At 49.6% G+C, this 17,908-nt stretch overlaps 2 protein-coding genes and 3 non-coding genes across 6 annotated transcripts; all 5 read right to left on the bottom strand.

Annotated features, from left to right (window-relative positions):
• Window positions 1-547: 547 nt before the first annotated feature.
• On the bottom strand, window positions 548-3,628 carry LOC121672900 (peptidyl-prolyl cis-trans isomerase E). Its single transcript, XM_042045809.1, has 10 exons — window positions 3,551-3,628; window positions 3,379-3,477; window positions 3,214-3,257; window positions 2,641-2,667; window positions 2,386-2,467; window positions 2,165-2,265; window positions 1,923-2,046; window positions 1,655-1,840; window positions 981-1,123; window positions 548-886 (listed from the first exon to the last, which is right to left on the bottom strand). Exons 1-10 carry the CDS (start codon window positions 3,579-3,581, stop codon window positions 818-820), a joined length of 906 nt encoding a protein of 301 aa, XP_041901743.1. The 5' UTR covers window positions 3,582-3,628; the 3' UTR covers window positions 548-817.
• Window positions 3,629-4,266: 638 nt separating this feature from the next.
• Window positions 4,267-17,753, bottom strand: LOC121672898 (polyadenylate-binding protein 4). Of its 2 annotated transcripts, XM_042045807.1 has the most exons (15): window positions 17,061-17,747; window positions 11,336-11,529; window positions 10,832-10,947; window positions 10,229-10,368; window positions 9,963-10,057; window positions 9,234-9,371; window positions 8,553-8,648; window positions 7,830-8,102; window positions 7,530-7,617; window positions 7,161-7,277; window positions 6,497-6,624; window positions 5,836-5,929; window positions 5,612-5,742; window positions 5,439-5,538; window positions 4,267-4,617 (listed from the first exon to the last, which is right to left on the bottom strand). In XM_042045807.1, exons 1-14 carry the CDS (start codon window positions 17,251-17,253, stop codon window positions 5,452-5,454), a joined length of 1,890 nt encoding a protein of 629 aa, XP_041901741.1. In that variant the 5' UTR covers window positions 17,254-17,747; the 3' UTR covers window positions 4,267-4,617; window positions 5,439-5,451. The 2 variants fall into 2 exon arrangements, with proteins under 2 accessions (XP_041901741.1, XP_041901742.1); XM_042045808.1 differs by lacking the exon at window positions 5,439-5,538 and having other exon boundaries at window positions 17,061-17,753.
• LOC121672902 lies at window positions 6,905-7,037 on the bottom strand. The gene has a single exon (XR_006019075.1). It is a non-coding gene; the product is annotated as a small nucleolar RNA SNORA55 (small nucleolar RNA).
• LOC121672903 lies at window positions 8,181-8,308 on the bottom strand. Its single transcript, XR_006019076.1, has one exon. It is a non-coding gene; the product is annotated as a small nucleolar RNA SNORA55 (small nucleolar RNA).
• Window positions 8,805-8,940, bottom strand: LOC121672904. The gene has a single exon (XR_006019077.1). It is a non-coding gene; the product is annotated as a small nucleolar RNA SNORA55 (small nucleolar RNA).
• Window positions 17,754-17,908: the final 155 nt, after the last annotated feature.

The raw sequence follows: 17,908 nt of genomic DNA, 5'->3' as shown, positions 1-17,908 counted from the left end.
AATCCACCACTTCCCACCCATGTGGTCACCTGTCAGTGCAAAGCCAGGGCTGCCCACCACAGGAACCATAAATCCATGTGGTTTATCCCACTCTGCAACCTGGAGTTTGGAAATCCTTTCCTTCAGCCTCATCACTCCGGGTTTTTTCCTTCCTCATCACCCAAAGAGCTCCTTCATTCCCTGGTGTTCCTTGTCCTGACCGTGTTCACCAGCTCACACATCCCACGAAACGCCCTCCCTCTGGGGTGGGGATGGAGCTGGACCAGGCTTCCCAGCAGGAGAGATGCCAGCCAGGGACCTGCCTCCCTCTGCTGCTGGAAAAGGACACTACAAGGCCAGGGACGTGCCAAAAACGCCTCCACGAGATGCTGCTGTGGAACAAACACGAGAGATTCAGCTCTGCTCTTCTTCCCCTGGCACAGGTACCTTCCCCTGGAGCCAGGATTTAGGCACGGGATTAATGAACACGAGGGCAAGTGCAAAATAAAACCCATCTTTGCTCAAAGACCAGCCTCCCACAGAGAGAATTCAGCAGCCAGGCCCTCAGTATTTTTAAAACTAGCTTTTAATTTTACCAAACATCAATTGTTTTCCAGAACACGGCAGCAGGACCAGCCCGGCCCTGCTCGAGCAGCGCAGGCTGGGAAGCGATTTATCCCGGGAAGGATAAATCCTGCCCACAGCAACCTTTGCAGGGCAATTCCCATGGAAGCTGCGGGATGGGCGCTGCTGGGCAGTCCCTGGGGTGTCCCATCCCTGCTGGTTCCCCGTCCCTCCTGGCCGGGCTCCCCCCATCCAGCCCCTCCAAGCGCCGAGCTCACGGGCACTCCCCGCAGTCCGAGATGATCACCTTCTGCTTTGGCTTCCCATCTTTGGTGCCCTGAGCCTTGGAGAGAAGAGCAGCAGGAATTCCAGGCATGAAATCCTCAGGGCAGGAAGGACATGGGGTGTGCCCCCAGCACCCCAGTGCCCTCACCTACCTCGATCTCCCGCACCACGTCCATGCCCTCCGTCACCTCCCCGAACACCACGTGCTTCCCGTCCAGCCAGTCTGTTTTGTCACAGGTGATGAAGAACTGGGAGCCGTTGGTGTTTGGGCCGGAGTTTGCCATGGACACCATCCCTGGGATCAGAGAGTGCAGAGTTACAGCCCAGCACAGCAGCTGCTGCATCAGCCCAGCCCCATTCCCACGTCCTGCAAAACGCTGCTGGATCGAAGGGAGCTGCTGGGTATCAAAATCCACAGGAACTATTGGAAATCAATTATGGGGAGGAACACTTGCAAGTGTGAAAGATGCTCAGCTATTTTTAGCTGCAAAGCTGTTTGTAAGGAGATAAACCTGCTTGCTCGCTCCTGCTTTTCACAGTCGTGCTGTGACACTCCTCATTTAAAATCAAGCAGGAGAAGCAGCTTTGAAATTGTTTTTCCTTTATGTAATACTGCAAATAAAGTGGGCAGAGAGGGAAGGATGCATTTCTGCTCGGTGAGACACGAGGGTCTGAATGTGGCAGAAGAATCTGGCCAATGCAGATTGTAATAATTATAATTACAATTCAGGGCTGCTGCTATCAACACGGCCAAAACAGCCCAAATGTGGTCCCTAGGTGATGCTGAGCCATTTTCTCTCCAGCCCCTGCCTGGAGATGGCTTTACCTGGCCCTGTGTGCTTGAGGATGAAGTTTTCATCATCAAACTTCTTCCCGTAGATGGATTTGCCGCCGGTGCCGTTGTGGTTGGTGAAGTCTCCGGCCTGGCACATGAACTGGGGGATGACGCGGTGGAAGCTGCTGCCTTTGAAGCCAAATCCTTTCTCGTGGGTGCAGAGGCAGCGGAAATTCTCTGTGTGGGGGCAAAGGGGAGGGAGGTGAGAGCTGTGCCACCCCGGGGGTCATCAGGACGGGAGGCTGAGCCTTCTCCTCACCCGCGGTCATGGGCACCACGTCGGAGCGCAGGAGGATCCGCAGCCGCCCCGCAGGTTTGTTCCCGATCTTGATGTCCATGTAAACCTGCGGGTTGACCCGGGATTTCTTGGCAGGAGGCTCATCCTGGGCAGGAAAAGAAAGAAAAGCAAGCTGAGGTGACATTTCTCTGCTCTGCCTCCAGCCTTACAGTCCCATCCTTTGGGATAGAGGGGATACAGATGGCTCCAGTTGTTTTTCCTACCTCCTGCGCCTCTACTTTGGGGGCCTCTGCTCCTCCCTCCTCCTTGTTCTCCTCCAAAGTCTTCCCTGAAAACTTCTTCAGCCACTCGTCATCTGACCAGACTGTGGCCACAAAGGGAAAGGTCAGAGCTCAGGAACTGACCCGAAGGTCCACACCTCAGCTTATGCACAGAGCTCTGAGCATCCCCAGGGATGTTCTCCCCCTCCCAGGCCCCGACTCACCAGGCCTGGATGATCCTTCTTTAATCCGCATGGGTTTGGCCAGGTTCACGCGGATTGTCCTGCCAAAGAGCTCGGACTCGTTCTGCAGAGGGGAAAAAAGCACGACAAAGCCCACCAAAAGGTATAAAACCACCCCAAAGCCCTGCAGAGCTCAGAGAACGGGGTTTGGGTTCTCTCTACAGCCCACAGCACCCAGGGCAACAAAGCCACACATCCCCCTAGAACACAGAGCAGGAGTGGGAACAGGGTCCATACCATGTTGTCAATAGCTGCTGCTGCATCCTGCCAAAAAATCAAAATAAAATCATTATAGGCATTTCTTCTCAAGGCCCAGCATAGCCATGTCCCAGCATCTCATTATAAAGACGACTGCCAGGTTTTCCTAAACCTCATCTATCCCAGGGATGTACAAACTGATGGGTTTCGTAGAAGCCATACCCAAACCCCATCCATGTGGGTCTCATCTTCCAACAACCCAGAAAACCCCATTTCAGATGCTTTTTATTGCTGCCATGAGCATTTGGGAGAGGAGGAGAGATTTGTGTACCAAGCCCAGGACAGGTGATAGGAGGACAAATACGTGACAGCCCGTGGTGACCACGAAGCCAAGAAACCCACCCCCAGGGATGGCAGCAGGAGAGCAGTTTGCTTTGGAAACGGGAAAACAAAATGGGAAAAGCGGGAATTTGGAGGAGCAGAACACCTTAATGCTGTGCCGGGGAACACACACCCGATTCCACGGACTGTCTCCAGCGGGAAAAGGATCCATCCCAAAACCCCAAAGGCGAACAAACCCCCAAAAGGCTCAAGCATCTGCTGGTTCCTCACCTCTGCCAGCTCAAACTCCACGAAGGCGAATCCCCGGTGCTTCTCTGGAGGGAGGCAAGCGAGGGGGTCAGGGCCAGCACGGACACACCGGGGGGGTCCCATCCCGGGAAAAGCGCTCGCACCCAAAGCCGCACCCGGCGCGGCTGCAGCGCCCCGAGCACGCACCGGTCTCGTAGTCCAGCGGGATCTGGATGTCGGTGATGTCCCCGAAGGGGATGAAGGCGGCGTGCAGAACCTTCTCGTCCACCTCCTCGGCCAGCCCGCCTGCGGGGGCGGCCAGCGGTCACCGCCAGCCACTCCGGCGGCCCCTCGGGGGTCCCCCAGCCCCGCCACTCACCCACGTACAGCACCCGCTTGGTGGCCGCCATCGCGCCCCGGTGCCCCGGAACGGCTCGGCCCGGCCCGCCCCGGAACGGCGGCATCGCCCCGCCCCCGGCCGGCAGCGCCTTCGTGGGGCCGCTCCCGGGACGGGGAAATCCAGTGCAGCCCCACCCCGTCCTTCTGCAGCCCGTTCCAGAGCCTCGGATGGCGCTGTGGAACAGGCGCGTTCAGCTCCAGCCTGAGCACGGTGTTGGAGCTGTGATTGCGGAGGTCTTCTCGTGGTTCTGTGTTTACCTAAAGAACGCTTTTTTATCCCAAAGGAACAGCCGAAGTAAGTTCGCAAAGGATTTATCAGTGGCAGTGCCGAAACTCAGCCGCCTTCGGAGTAGAAAAGAGCAGCAGGACCATGAAAGATGCAGCTGAAAATGCAGAAATGGAAACAGAGAACAGCCCATGACAGAAAGGGAGCCCAAACCCTCGTACCCTCCACTTGAAAATACCTACCCCCAACCCTTCTCAGATCACTGCTTACAGCCATCACCCCCTTCAGACACTGCCCCAGGCATAATTTTAACCCAGCTGCCTCAAAATACTCATTATCCAAAATCAACAAGCAGGGTAACTCAAATCCCAAGTGAATGTATTCACCACCCAATAACTGCCCATCAGTTTGATTTCACAAAGCCACGCCACATTTCTTCAGCCAACAGAGAGAAATGATGACAAACACAGTGCAAGTTTATTCCTTTATTGATAAATGTTTCCCAAACTTTCCAAACTGGATTGTTCAATTAAACACAAACTCACAAAAATACTTCCAGCCTAAAATCCTCAACGTCCTCTTTAGAAGACACAAGGGGCAGCTCTGTTCTGGCAAAGGAAAAGCTTGCAAACCCCCAGATTCTGGTTTTGGAAACCTCAAGCTTCAGAGTTGGCTTTTTAAATAAGATCTTTAAGATTAATTTACAAAATGCAATATAACTATGTGATAAAATGCACGGCCTTGAGATCTGCAGGACAGTGAAGGATCTTCAAACATCTTGAGCTGATGTCTAGGAAGGGGCTATTTGGCTTCTTTGTATCCTAAAGGAAAAAGGGGAGACAGGTCAGCTCCAGACTAGGGAATATTCCAGCATTCCAAGCCATAAGGAATGTGATATAATTGGGAAGGTACAGAGAAGCTGTTTGTGGTGGTCAGATGATCAGAAATCGTTATTATCCACGAGAAACTCAAATTCTTTGCTAAATCAGCCAGTGAAAATAAGAATAAAATTAAGAATCCTCATCCTTCTTCACCGGCTTGAGTCGTGACATCTGATCTCAACAGCGCCACAGGAAGTACTGGAGATGGCAATTCCAGACAACCCACAGAGAAATGGAGCGTTAACCACAGGGAGAGGCATTCCAATAACCAAAAACCTTCTTGTTCCACAACAACTCCAAACACAGGTGACAGCACTTGCGTGGACAGACCTATCCAGTGAAACGTTCCCAACATTTAATACATCCTGAAGGCAGATGGTTTCCAGGATAAGAACGGGCATGAAGAGCCTGCTTAGCCTAAAAATCACCAGAGCTCCTTAGGGCTGTTTCCCAGACCAGCAGTTCCACAAGACTCATCCCCATGTTTTTGTCCTTCCTTTTCACATCAGCTGCAAGGGACACTTCAGGGACTCCAACAGCACCATTCTGCTGTTTATTTAAGGGATCTAAAGAATATTCTTTAAGTTCTACGTAAGGATTCTTCTGGCAGGAACGACATTAGGAGCTTTTTGTTGTTGAAGAGTGGACTATAATCAGACAATCAGTCTGGTCACAGACCCACATGAACTGTTCACTAACAACCGTGTTTTATTCGCTGATTCTGGAAGCTTTTCGCTGAAGCTGAGGACTGAGACACTCACCAGTCATCCTGGTTCAAGAGGTAGCAGCAACCACTCCCACTTTCTGGGCAGCTTCTTTCTTGGCTTGGTGAGCCTGCAGCACTGCCACAGCCTCCTCCACCTGGGGAGACAAATCCAGTGAGATCTTCTCCCTGCTCAGAACCCCCCAACACAAAAGGAACACAGCAGCTCACCTTGGAGCGGAGGGACTCGGGAGATTCCAGCATGTGCAGCAGCTCCGAGTTGTCAATCTCTAGCAGCATTCCCGTGATCTTCCCCGCCAGGCTGGGGTGCATAGCTTGGATCAGAGGGAACAAACGTTCTCCTGAGGGAGAAAAAGGAGTTCAGACAGATGAGTTTTGATCTTTGAAACCTGAGGGGATGAAAAATGATCGGTGAGCACTGGGGTTTTACTCACCCAGCATCTGTTTCTGCTCCTGGGGAGGGGCAGCAGCCAGCATGGAGGCTGTCAGTGGCTCCTGGCCCTGCACATGCACTGCAGGCTGAGGTGCCTGAAAAGGGCAGACAAGGGTTATGAAATAGGTATGAGGCTGATTGCTTCCTATTTAGACAATATTAAAATGTTCCCTCCTAAAACACAACCTCTGTCAAGCCTACAGCACACTTCAGGCTTCAGAAAAGGGCAGGTAAGGTGCCCTTCGTTCACAAACACTCCCTGCAAATCCTGAGCTCAAAACCCTGGAATGTCACACGGGGCACTGTAAATATCTCACAAAAACCGGATCAGACATCGTGAGGTGTTAAAAAAGGCAGGTGTGGATGTTGTTCTTTCTTTCAGTGATACCCCAGTGGGAACTTGGCAAAGAGGAGAGACACTTAAAGGGTTGCAAAACAGGAACAAAGAAGCAAGAAAAACATCCTTACAGCAAGTCTGGCTACAAAAGGGCTTGTGAGCACACGACAGATAAACCAACCAGGGTGCCCCTGGCAAAGGCACAACTGCCAGGTTTGTAAATTCCAAATTAGGACTGTCTGGGCCATAAAAGTAGCTTGAAGTTTTTATAAAAATACTTCAGTTGCATGTGAAACTGCAGGGACTGCCCAGCCCCTGGTGGTACCTGCAGAGGCTGGACACCTGGGTGTGGGCTGCGGACACTTGAGGCGTATTTGTAAGGAGGGACAGCCCTGGGAGCAGGGGCAGCTACAGGAGGACGGGGAGCCAAAGTCTGTGCTGCTGTGCCAACACCTGCAAAGGAAGGAGAACACAGTGACAAACACCTGCAGCAACGTGCAAACAAGCTGGGATGTCTGGGTTTGATTCTGAATTCAAACTACGCTCTGCATGGTGATACTTCTTTAGAAACCATTCTCCAAAGTGTAGCTGGCTACTTCAGGGAGGGGCTGTTCTCCCTAGAACCAAACCACAGATGCCACACTTTGTTTCTTTTTAGCTGCTCACTGGAATAAAATGAATTTGGATGCTCTCCTCTGAAAGCAAAAGCCATAAGCTAACACAGCTTTCTGAGTGGTGTTGCAGAGGTGTAGAGATGAGTCCCAAACCAGTGGGAAAGAACCCATCTGGATTTCCACTGCTGTGCTGTAGCACCAAGTGCCCCCAGACCTGCACTGCACAGCGAGGAATAGGAAAGAGGCAGGTGCTGGCTCTGCTCTTTGCAGACATCCCAGGTCTGACAACCATCTCTGGGAGTAGAAGTCAAGTCTCCACAGCATCCTCCTCCCTCCCAGAGAAAGGGAAAAGCCCAGGAAGAGACCCCTTCTTACCAACTCTCTGGGCAGCAGCTGGGAGGCCCCGGGAGGCCGGAGCATTGGCAGGGGCCAGGTGGCGCAGGGCTGGCCGAGGCCCCGACTGGCGCATGGCATTCGGCATTCCCTGGAAGCCTAAGGGATGGAAGGAGGGGAAATCTCAAAAGGGAACCAGCTGGCAAGGCAGGACACTCAGCTACAGGGGCTGTGCACGGGAAGAATCAGAGAATCACAGAATATGCTGAGTTGGAAGGGACACACAAGGATCAGAGTCCAGCTCCTGGCCCTGCACAGGACCGTCCCCACAAAGGAAAGCATTAATTGTTCCTGTTGGGAAGGGCAGCCCCCAAAGGCTTCTACAACCAAAACAGCCTCTGGCATTCTCACCTTGAGGTCTTCCTCCTTGCTGCCAGCGTGGGTTGGGTCTCATCTGTGTCATTTGGTTGGGTGCATAGTAAGTGGGTCTGCTCTGAGCCTGGAGGAAGATCAGATAAGCTCAGAGGCAACATCCAAGTGCATCACAAACGTTCACAACATGACCCAACACTCAAGTCAGATTAAGAGAACAGGCAGCTGGCAAGTCACAGAATAACCTCCACAAGAGCTGTTTGCTTACAGGCATAAGAAAGGCTCAGTGAGATGAACACAGCTGAACCCAGACAGGTTAAAAACCCCACAGCAGCTCACCTGGGGCACAGCAGGCATGAAATACCCGCCAGCAGCAGGCTGGAACTGGTTGATGATGGTGTTGGCAGGCAAGGCCCTCATGCCAGCGATGCGCTGCATGTACTGGTTGGTGAGATGGGCCTTCCTCTCCTCCTTCCTCTGTGCCAGTGCCACATAGAGGGGCTTGGAGCCCACGATGCGCCCGTTCATCTCTGTCACAGCTTTGGTGGCCTCCTCTGGAGAGGAAAAGCAGACAAAGCCAAACCCTTTGCTCCGTCCATCTTCCAGCATCACCTGCAGTAAAGATGAATTGCTAATGGAGTACAACTGAGCCTAAGAATCTGTGGATTTTAAAATTTCAGGCAGGACATAACTTGTTGCAGAGGTGTAGAGACAGGTTCTCACGAAGAGTCACCTGTCTGGATTTGCTCTGCGTTGCTGTCAGCACCATGTGTCCCCAGGCCCACACCGCACAGTAAGGAATGGGAAAGATTTGGTGCAGTTCTAAACGCACACAGGAAAGTGCCATTTCATGCTCATCACCTCAAACAAGCATGTTTGCCACTTCCTGCCTCCCCTTTGGGTAAGGGAATGAAGTTTTCAGTACAATCCCACTATTTACTAAGCCAGGTATTTTCAGAATCCCAATAACCACAGGTTAAGAAGAGCCCTTTAATGCCATGGTAGACAAAAGGTCCTTTCTTCAGGCTTTAAAATCCAAATAACCCCCAAACCCCACATTACCTTGGCACTCGTTATTGACCCAAAAGGTGAGAACTCCTTCCTCAGTTTTTCATCATCTATAGTGTCATCTAGGTTTTTAATGTACAGGTTAACACCCTGGAAGGGAGAGAACAGCATGACATTCATAACATTAAAAAAAACCCAAAATCTTAAGCACATCAACTGTTACCCATCTGCCAGAGCTGTTAATTTATCTGAAAACTCTTAATTTAGCATCATGTTCCTTCCACACCACCCAAAGCTGAAGGTGATAAATGTTGCAAAGGCGTAGAGACAAGTCCCACTGTGGTGAAAGGGAGCTTGTCTGGATTTCCTCTGCCTTCCTGTGGCATCATCACATGTCCCCAGTCCAGCACTGCAGCTCAGGGAGTGGGGGAGTTTCAGATGCCACCTCTGACACGACCCAGTTCTGCCATAAATTACAGAGAGCGGTGCAGATTTGTGCTGTCTCTTCCCATCCCTCCAGGGATCCCCATTTGAAAGTCAAGGAGACTTCATGCCTGTTCCTCCTAAACACTTGCAGTGCCAAGACTAAGCCCTGATGCCCCCTCTGCCACCAAATACCACAGAGACCCCTCTGTGTTTTAACCCAGGATGTGTCACAGGACAATGACTACTCTGGCAGTTCCTTCAACAGGCCAGACACGATGCTTAAGTTGAGAAAAGGAACAGATTATTCACCTGGTACCGGCTGAGTCTCTCCTGTTTTAGCTGTTCAAACCTCCTCTTCAGCTCTGCCTGGCGCTCAGCCTTCTTCTGTGCTCTGCCCACAAACAGCATTTTCCCATTGATGTCCTTCCCATTCATTTCTTCCACTGCCTGCACAGAGGGTTCCAAAAGAAACTCTCAGCTGCTGCAGCAAGGCAGCCTCTGATCCTGTCAGAACAGGAGTGCCCAGAGCTGACGTTGTGTCCCTGCCTGTCCATAAACCAGAGTTTGCACGTTACCTTTGCACTGCTGCTGTTAACAGGCTCATTAAAGACAAGCTGAAGTTATCAGACAGATCAAGCTGACACACCACAGAGTGCTGAACTAACTTGGAAATTTATCCTCACCTTTTCTTGTAATTAAAACTATATTTTAACAAGCATTCTGCTTAGAAAATACCATTTTTAAGCAATGTTGTCATTCTAGGTGCCCTCCTCCTCCTTCAGCCCTGCACTGTAGTATTTCTTCAGCAATTAACATTCTTGATTATACCACTGCACTCTGTGTGGATCCAGGAAACTGGAGGAATGCCAAGTCACCCTTGAATGTCAAACTATTAAGGTGCAAAAGGTTTCCAAGTTCCCACATCTAGAAGAGGTCATGCCCGAGGCAGAATTTTCTTCCATTTCAGAAACAGGCTCCCAAGATAAACCAAGTTTTTCTTCTCTGAAGTTATCCAAGCAACACAGAAGTTGGTCCTACCTTGTTGGCCTCTTCATGCTTTTCAAAGCTTACAAAGCCAAAGCCTTTGGATTTTCCAGTGGGATCTGTCATCACTTTAACACTCAGTGTTTTACCTGTTACCAAGGCAAAGGGTTAGTAAAATATCAAATGTATCTCAAGATTATTAATTTCCATTTAATAGCCTCAGCCTCAAAGTGACCCAGGCAGAGACTGCACAGTAGCAGCACTCAAAGTACCACATTTCATGAAATTCACAGCCTCAATAAAAACATTTCTGTATTTACCATATTTGCCAAAGAGCTCCTTCAGTCTTTCATCATCCATGTCATCCCCAAAGTTTTTAATATAGACATTGGTGAACTCCTTCGCCTTGGCTCCCAGCTCGGCCTCCCTCTCTTTGCGAGACTTGAATCTCCCAACAAATCTGTAAGATAAAAAAAATGAAAATCCCAATAAACAGATCGGTTTCCAGAGCAAAAAAACCAATGTGTGACTTGCGGCAAGGCAAAAAAATGAGTGTGTAGTAGGAGCTGGGAATGGGGACAAGAAAAGGTGACAGCAGAAGACAACAAACAGGCCACAGACCAACCAGAAAAATCACCTGTGTGCTGTGGGTGGCCAAGGACTCCCACTGGCCCTCCTACATAGAACCCACCCCAGCCCACTCACAGAGAGGTGGCAAATCAAGGCTCGGTCAGGGAAACCCACCAGTCCTGGAATGGAGGGGTAGCAGGCCATGGCTTGGGCAGGGTCACTCACCAGCCCTGGAGTGGAGAGGTAGCAGGCCAAGGCTTGGGCCAGGAGAACCAGTGCCTTGTGTGTCCCTGTTAATACCGAGATGCATCCCGGAGCATGTGAGCGCTGCTGCTGCCGGCTGTGACACTCACACTTTGCGGTCGTTGAGCAGCATGCCGTTCATCTTCTCGATGGCCCTATCTGCAGCATCCTGGGTCTCAAAGTGCACAAAGGCGTAGCCCTTAGAGCCATTCTCATCACACACCACCTGCAGGAGAGGGAGCAAAGCGAGCTGTCAGCGTTCCTCCTGCGTCACGGGCCAGCAGGTGAAAATGTGCTGCTGCCAAGGGTCAGCACGAGGCAGACACAACCTGAGCGTCAGATTCCTGCACTTCACCGCCAAATCTGATGTCATTTCAGCAATCCCTGAGCTTTTGGTCAACTGTGCCTTTCAGAGATTCTGTCTGAACACCAAGGTGACGGGTTCAATCTCTGTAGGCACCGGGCATTTAAAGAGCTGGGCTTGATGGGCCTTGTGGGTGCCTTCCGATTCGGAATATTCTGTGATTCTGCTCCTTACACTTTGTCACTCCTACACTCAAATCTCTCATCACGTCCCCACCATAAAAGAACTGGACAATGGAACCACATCTCACCTTGCAGGACAAAATGTTTCCAAACGCCGAGAATGTGTCATAAAGTGCCTTGTTATCAATGGATTTGTCCAGGTTCTTGATGAAGACATTCCCAACCCCTGACTTCCTCAGGGAAGGGTCCCTCTGAGACCACATGATGCGAATGGGTTTCCCTTTGATCACATCAAAATTCATGGTATCGAGAGCTCGCTCAGCTGCAAGAGAAGCCAAGAAGAGATTTTTGTGGTTGGTTAAAAAATAAAGGTTTCCAGTGGGTGGGTGATCGTTTTTTCTGAATTTTACTCAGCTCATGGAGGCATTTGGGGTGTTATCAGAGGTGATCAATGACTTCTAACTCAATGTTTCAAGGGAGGTCTTTGCAGCACAGTCACTAAGTATATAAAAGATTTCACAGCCTTTAAATTTCCATTATAGCAATACATTAACCACCACAGCAAAATGGATATCAAAATGCCTGGGGTTTATTAGCCATATTCTGAATTATTATGAAGGTAAATTGCTCCACCTAAAGAAGGAAAGGAAAACCAGGAAACCCTGATTTAAAAAAAAAAAAGAAGTAACAAAAGTGACTGTGTGGCTGTTTTGCTTTTCATGAAGCTCCCATCTCCCCATCCTCATTTCTATTCAGAGAGAAGGATCATCTCCCTGTCAGGTCAGGGAAAATGTGCACAAACACATGGCTGGCTGTGAGGACATGAGTCAGCCTCTACAGAACTTATGTGGCCAAAAAAATTATTCCCAAGTTGCTCAAGCTGAAGGTGACAAGAGAGCTGAGAAAATTCTGGGGGGGTTGAAAAAAGTCGGTACACCCCATCTGATTAGCAGGGAAGTGTTTATCTAAACTCTCCAACGCCAGCACTGTCATTCTAACCTGCACTGAAACCCCCCCTCCACGAGGCTATTTCTGCTGCCTACTGGTGTATTAAAAGGATCATTACACACACACATCAGGATCTTGTTCATAAAATTGAGATGCTTGCACTGTTCCGTGCCAGAAAACACTCCCAGCATGGAGCGAGCAGAGAAGAAAGAAAGATTGTTAATTCCCAGCATGGAGCAGGCAAAGAGATGGGAAGACATGCATTAAAATCAAGGGAAATTAACAGGGCAGAGCCCAAGCTTTCTGAATTTGTTTGGCTCAGTTCTCCCAGGCCGCCTTCGCCCTGTGGTATTTGCTGATTAGATTTAAGGAGCAGAAAATTCAAGGAAAAGACCAATCTGAACACCTTGCATGTGACTTGGCTCATGCAGCCTGAGTAACCACTCAGCATGTCCCAAAACCATCTCTAGGAAGTCCAGTGGAATATTGCCTACCAAAGTCAGCACTCCCTACCCCCAATGCCAGCTTCTATTACTTCATGGAAGTTTCTCCGGATTTTTCATGTGCTTTGAAACGTTTTTTGTTGTTGTTGTTGTTGTTGTTGTTCTTGCTGCTTTTTAAATTGAAGTGGTACCATTGCTGTTTTCCCCACACACAAATCCAGTTGGAAACAAGCTCTGCTTGAAAAAAAAAATAATTTAAGGACTCCAACAGCTCTGTTTAGACAAAGGTGTTAAATGCAATTAAGTGCCAGGCTAAAATGATTCCTCAGCTGCTGCTCCAAGTCCATGCAGCCCAGGTTCTTCCTGCAGTCCTTTCCTAGTAGGCAGCTCAGCAGGCGACCCGGTGCAGCTTGTCAAATTTGGCAGTGTTTATTTATAGCAGGCAGAGGTCCTGCAGAAGCATGTGCTGGCAAGGGCACAAACTGGGTGGATAATACCATTTGCAGCAGGACCAGGCTCCTGCTGGAAGGTGAGGAGCAGATGAAGCAGTGGCGTGTAAGCAGGGGGAGCTGTGAAAGCTCCGCAGCCACCACCCAGATCCAGAGCAGTTAAGAAGTTCCTCCCGGTTCTTACCAGCTCCCCAAGCAGATACTATTGCACCGCTCTTTCAACAGGTTGCTACTGTTCCACTCTATTATTACGCCGGGCTTGGAATTCACCCAGACACTTCTGGTGAGCAGTGAAAGCCCTACATGGATTCCCTGAGGGATGCGTGCCACACCCACAGGTGGAAATGCAATCCCACTCCACCAGGACCTCAGAAAACCTGTAAGGGATCTGCAAGAGTTCTGTGAATGACTCACACCAAGCACATCTGATTCATTTCCTTAATCTGAGCAAGCACCTTCTCGTTTTCTTCTATTTAAGCCACAAAGCTTCAGCCATTTCAGTTCCTGTATCTGTTTCTCTCCCACTGGTTCCTGTCATCCTTCCAGCAGACTCAAACTGCAGCTCATACAGAACACTGAACACACTCACAGCCCCTTTCAGGCTTCCTTTTCATTCCCTTTCCATGGCCTTCTGGACAGGGAGAGCACCTGAACACTCACTGCAGTTTGCCTCAAGAGCAATTAAAATCCCTTACAGGCTCCCTGATGCAGAGCTAACACAATGCTGGAATTAGTGGCTGTGAAGACAGAGAACCAATCTCACACCCCAAGATTCACCCAAGAAGAAACTCCACACAAGGAATTTTATTCTCCCCAAACCTCCAGGCTCTCACTTAGGCCACTGAGAAAAAAAGTCCTGACAAGGAAAGCACAGGAGGCAAATGTAACCACTTCTTTTTTGAAAAGAGATGGTTGCACATACAACAGGCTTCGATTCCTCAATCACTGAAGTTACAACCAAATCCTGCTGCAATAAAAAAGGTACCAACTCCTCCCTTTTACCTCCACAATTTACCTTGCACAGCTCCTCTGCCTTCAAGGAGGAGAACAAACAAGTTTATCTACACTCTTCTACAGAAACACGAATCTATTCCCAGCCCTGGGATCCTCCTTAGCCTGGGAAACATTCTGTTTTTCCTACACTTTCAGAACATCTTATCTCTGCAGCCAAACTGAAGCTTCTCTGCTTCGTTACTTGAGTTGTCACTTCGTGACTGTCAATGTTTGGAATTAAATTGCATGGAACACATGAAAAGAGGAATTCAGCTTATTTCTTGAGTTTGCTTTCTTTCCCTTCTTCACAGTCAGGAAGAATAAATATTAACACAGCCACAGCTGAGCCTGAACTAGCCAGAACTTTGAAGTGTTTCCTTACCCTGCCTATCACAGGATGACAGGCTCAGCATTCAGCATTCCCTGGTTACTCCAGCAAGGAGCTGCAATCAAAACCAGCAGAGCTCATTTTCCCTAAAAATAACCTCTCTGCAGCAGACCACTGCCAGTTAGACAATGCCTGTCCTGCATCACTCCAGCAGCTACAAAAACACAAAAAAAACCCACAAGCTTTGACCCAGTTTGGACACGGGAACCTGGAAGTGCAGAGCATGCTCAGGATGTGGCAGTGTGAGCTCCTCGTGACCCTGAAATGGGGAAGAGTTCTGGCTGCTTGATTTGCTCTGTGGACACAAGGACAGAGTGCTACTTTAGAACACAAAAAAAAAAAAAAAAAAGTTAAATCGTTGCTTTCTTCACATTTACAAAGAACTCACCCTTCCACAAAAGGTGCTGGGGAAGTGCAAACTATCATTTATCAACCTTTTTAACACCTACTACCAGTTCAAACATACGGTGTGTCCACAGCAAGTTTGCAGAGCACAAAACCTCCTGATTACTGTTAAGTGGTACTTCGGGAGCACCTGCTCTCAACCATAAATCCAACCAGATTCCTGCAGTGCTCCCCTCAGCTTTTCACAGATTTAGTGGGATGAAGCCCAAGTGCATTTCTGATTATGCATTCCTGGAAGAAAACAAAGATCCCTCCTCCTCCTCTCAGGAAGCCTCATGCAGTCCAAATTTCCTTGAAAACAGTCCAAATTTCTGCATTTTACACTGAAAATCATCTTCTTCGTAGTCAAGTTTGTTTTGGAGAGACCACAACCTTCTTCCAAATTATCTATCCATGTCCTGCTGCATTACAAGGAGTACCAGCAGCTGGGTTTTTTATTTATGCAGAGTAACAAATGCTGCAGTTTGACAGGAGAAATTCAGAAATTCTCATCTCTTCATGAGGGCAGGAGGAGTCTGACTATTCCTCTGTGGCCCAGTAACCACTCAATATTTAGGTTTAAACCACTTGACCTTCTAAGACCTACCAGTAACAAGACACCACCTACTTGGTCCAAGTATCACTTCAAGTCCAGGAGCTTCCTAAAATGTCTGCTGCCTCCCCAGCAGCCCAGAATGGTGCAACCTCCCCCTAAATTCCTGCCTATTTTTTTTTTTTAACCATAAAAGATTACCTTGGAATCTATTGGGAAGGCCCCCATTTGTATGAGGTGCAGAATGTTTCTGCTAAAGCACATGGGACCAAGCCACTGATCCCTTCTGACATCAGCACTCTTCTCTGCTTTGAGAGAACGTTTATCTACACTTCTGCACCCCATCTCCCCAGGATTCATCCAACCCGAGCTCAGAGTTCCTTCCTGGCTTTGTTTCTGCTGCTTGTTTTTATTTCTCTGATCCTGCAAAATGAGATCAGAGCCTAGGGAAGGCAGGTGGGCTGGGATAACTTTGTCCAGCACATAAATGTACCAAGGTGGTGTTTTAAGGGCAGTCAGGGCAGACAGGTTCATCAGAGCAGGATGGGACCACAAATACAGGCTCTCAGGTTCTTTCCTTCTCACTGAGAAGCTTTAAAACACAAATATACTGCAAAAAAAAAAAGCTTTTTTGAGAGTGCCATGGATGAGATATTATGCAGTGGGGTGCAAGTCAGCTTTTAATCAGCATGACAAGAGAAAGGATCAAAAGTGCCCAATCAGATCAGTCCAAGGGAAGGACATCAGAAGGAACTGCCCTGGGAGAAGATGGAAGCTCTGCAAAAACATAAAGCAGGAAAACCTACTACGAGCTACAGGAAAGCTGCTGTAAACTGATTCTGAATTCAAGGGGAAAAGCTCACTCTCATCTCTACTTGGATGCCTCTATCACATAGAGATGCTGTTAAACCCCAGCACGGAGCAATAAACTTGCAGCAGTCAGCAGGCAAAGCTCTGAAAACTGGGGCAGAAAACACTGACCCATTTTCCTTCCAGAAGAGACATGTTCCAAAATGACCTCTCCTGTCCCATCTTTCACCTGCTGCTTCAGCTCTGGAACACCTGGCTTTGAGCAGGAAACAAAGTGTGAAAAAAAGAGAGTCTGGCAAGAGCAAAGCAATGTGGCATCGGCACAGGAGACAGCCTGGCTTTCCACACATCCAACAAAGCATTTTATTTCACTTTAGAGCAAGAACACCACTTCCCAAACTGGGAGGCACGTCCAGCTGCTAGCACAAACACAGCAGATATTAAATTTATTGAACAGGGAGTGCGGGGAGCAGCCACAGGATCAGTCACTGAACTGAGCACTCAACCAGAGCTGACTGCTCTGAACTTTCTCTGCTAGGGCTGGCTGCACAAATCCCCACAGAGACAACCCCAAACGACCCCAGCACGAAGGGAAACACACCAGGGATTATTTCCTTACGCGAGGAACAAACACAAACCTCCAAAATTCGGAATCAGTGAGAGAAACAGGCCCGTCTAAAAGAGATGTTACCAAGATGTGCCTTTGCAGAGCATTTCGTAGACACCAAGCAGCAAAAAACACTCCTGTTGCAACCACTAGAAAGGGACGACTCACCCTGTAACACTGTGGTAGGCAGCTACGTGGCAACACGTGAATTAGTGGGGAAAAAATGAGGGGGGAAGAGATAAAAAAAAGCCATGGATGTGGTTGGAATTGTCACTCACCATCTGCTGGCTGCTGGAAGTTGACGTAGGCGTAGCCCAGGGAGCGGCGGGTGATCATATCCCTGCAGACCCGAATGGACAGCACGGGCCCGGCGGGGCTGAACTTCTCATAGAGCATGGCCTCGGTGATATCGGGGTGCAGGTCCCCCACGTACAGCGAGGCCATGGGGTAGCTGCTGGCGGCCGTGTTCATCTTCCCCTCGGCGCTCTCAACCACTGGGGACCACGGGGTTTTACACCTGGGGGTTTCGAGTCAAGCTTCTTATAAATATTAATCTTGGGGGAACACTCAAACTCTTAATTAAAGCCTAAGCTGCGGCCTGCAGAAGCTTGGGGGGGGGAGCGGCGGGAGGGGGGGCACCAGGACACAGAGCAGCTGAGAGGGTCGTGCGAGCTTGAAAAATCAGCAAAAAACACCCCAAAGTTACGCCTCCTGAAGAGCAGCGATCGGATACGACGCCAAAATTCATACGCCGGCTCCCGAGCGCTTTGAGGCAAAAACCTCCCAAACCCCACGTCTCTTATTTTTTTTCCTTCGATTTAGCCCAGATTCTGCAGAGCGGCGGCCCGTTGATCTTCTGAGGAAATAAAAACAAAAATAAAAACAAATAAAGCTCTAACCCGCATTAATATAACTACTTCCTTTTAAATTAGCTCAGCTAGGCAGCCTAAAAGCATTATAAATAAACCAGAGCGGCTGTGGCGGCGCGACAGCCCGCACGCGGCGGCCTGAGGGCGGCCGGGCAGCCACGGAGCGGCCGCCGCCGCGCTCGCCCGGCGCCCCCGCGCTCTTCCCCAGCCCTCCCTGCCCCGCGGCGGGGTCGGCGGCGCCGGACCCGACCCCGACT

The sequence above is a fragment of the Corvus kubaryi genome, unplaced genomic scaffold, assembly GCF_017639235.1.
Source record: "Corvus kubaryi isolate FWS band 111438036 unplaced genomic scaffold, C.kubaryi_AGA036_p1.0 65031, whole genome shotgun sequence".
Taxonomy (NCBI): Eukaryota; Metazoa; Chordata; class Aves; order Passeriformes; family Corvidae; genus Corvus; species Corvus kubaryi.
Note: the sequence above shows the minus strand (reverse complement) of the source record. Positions and strands in the feature narration are given on the sequence as shown.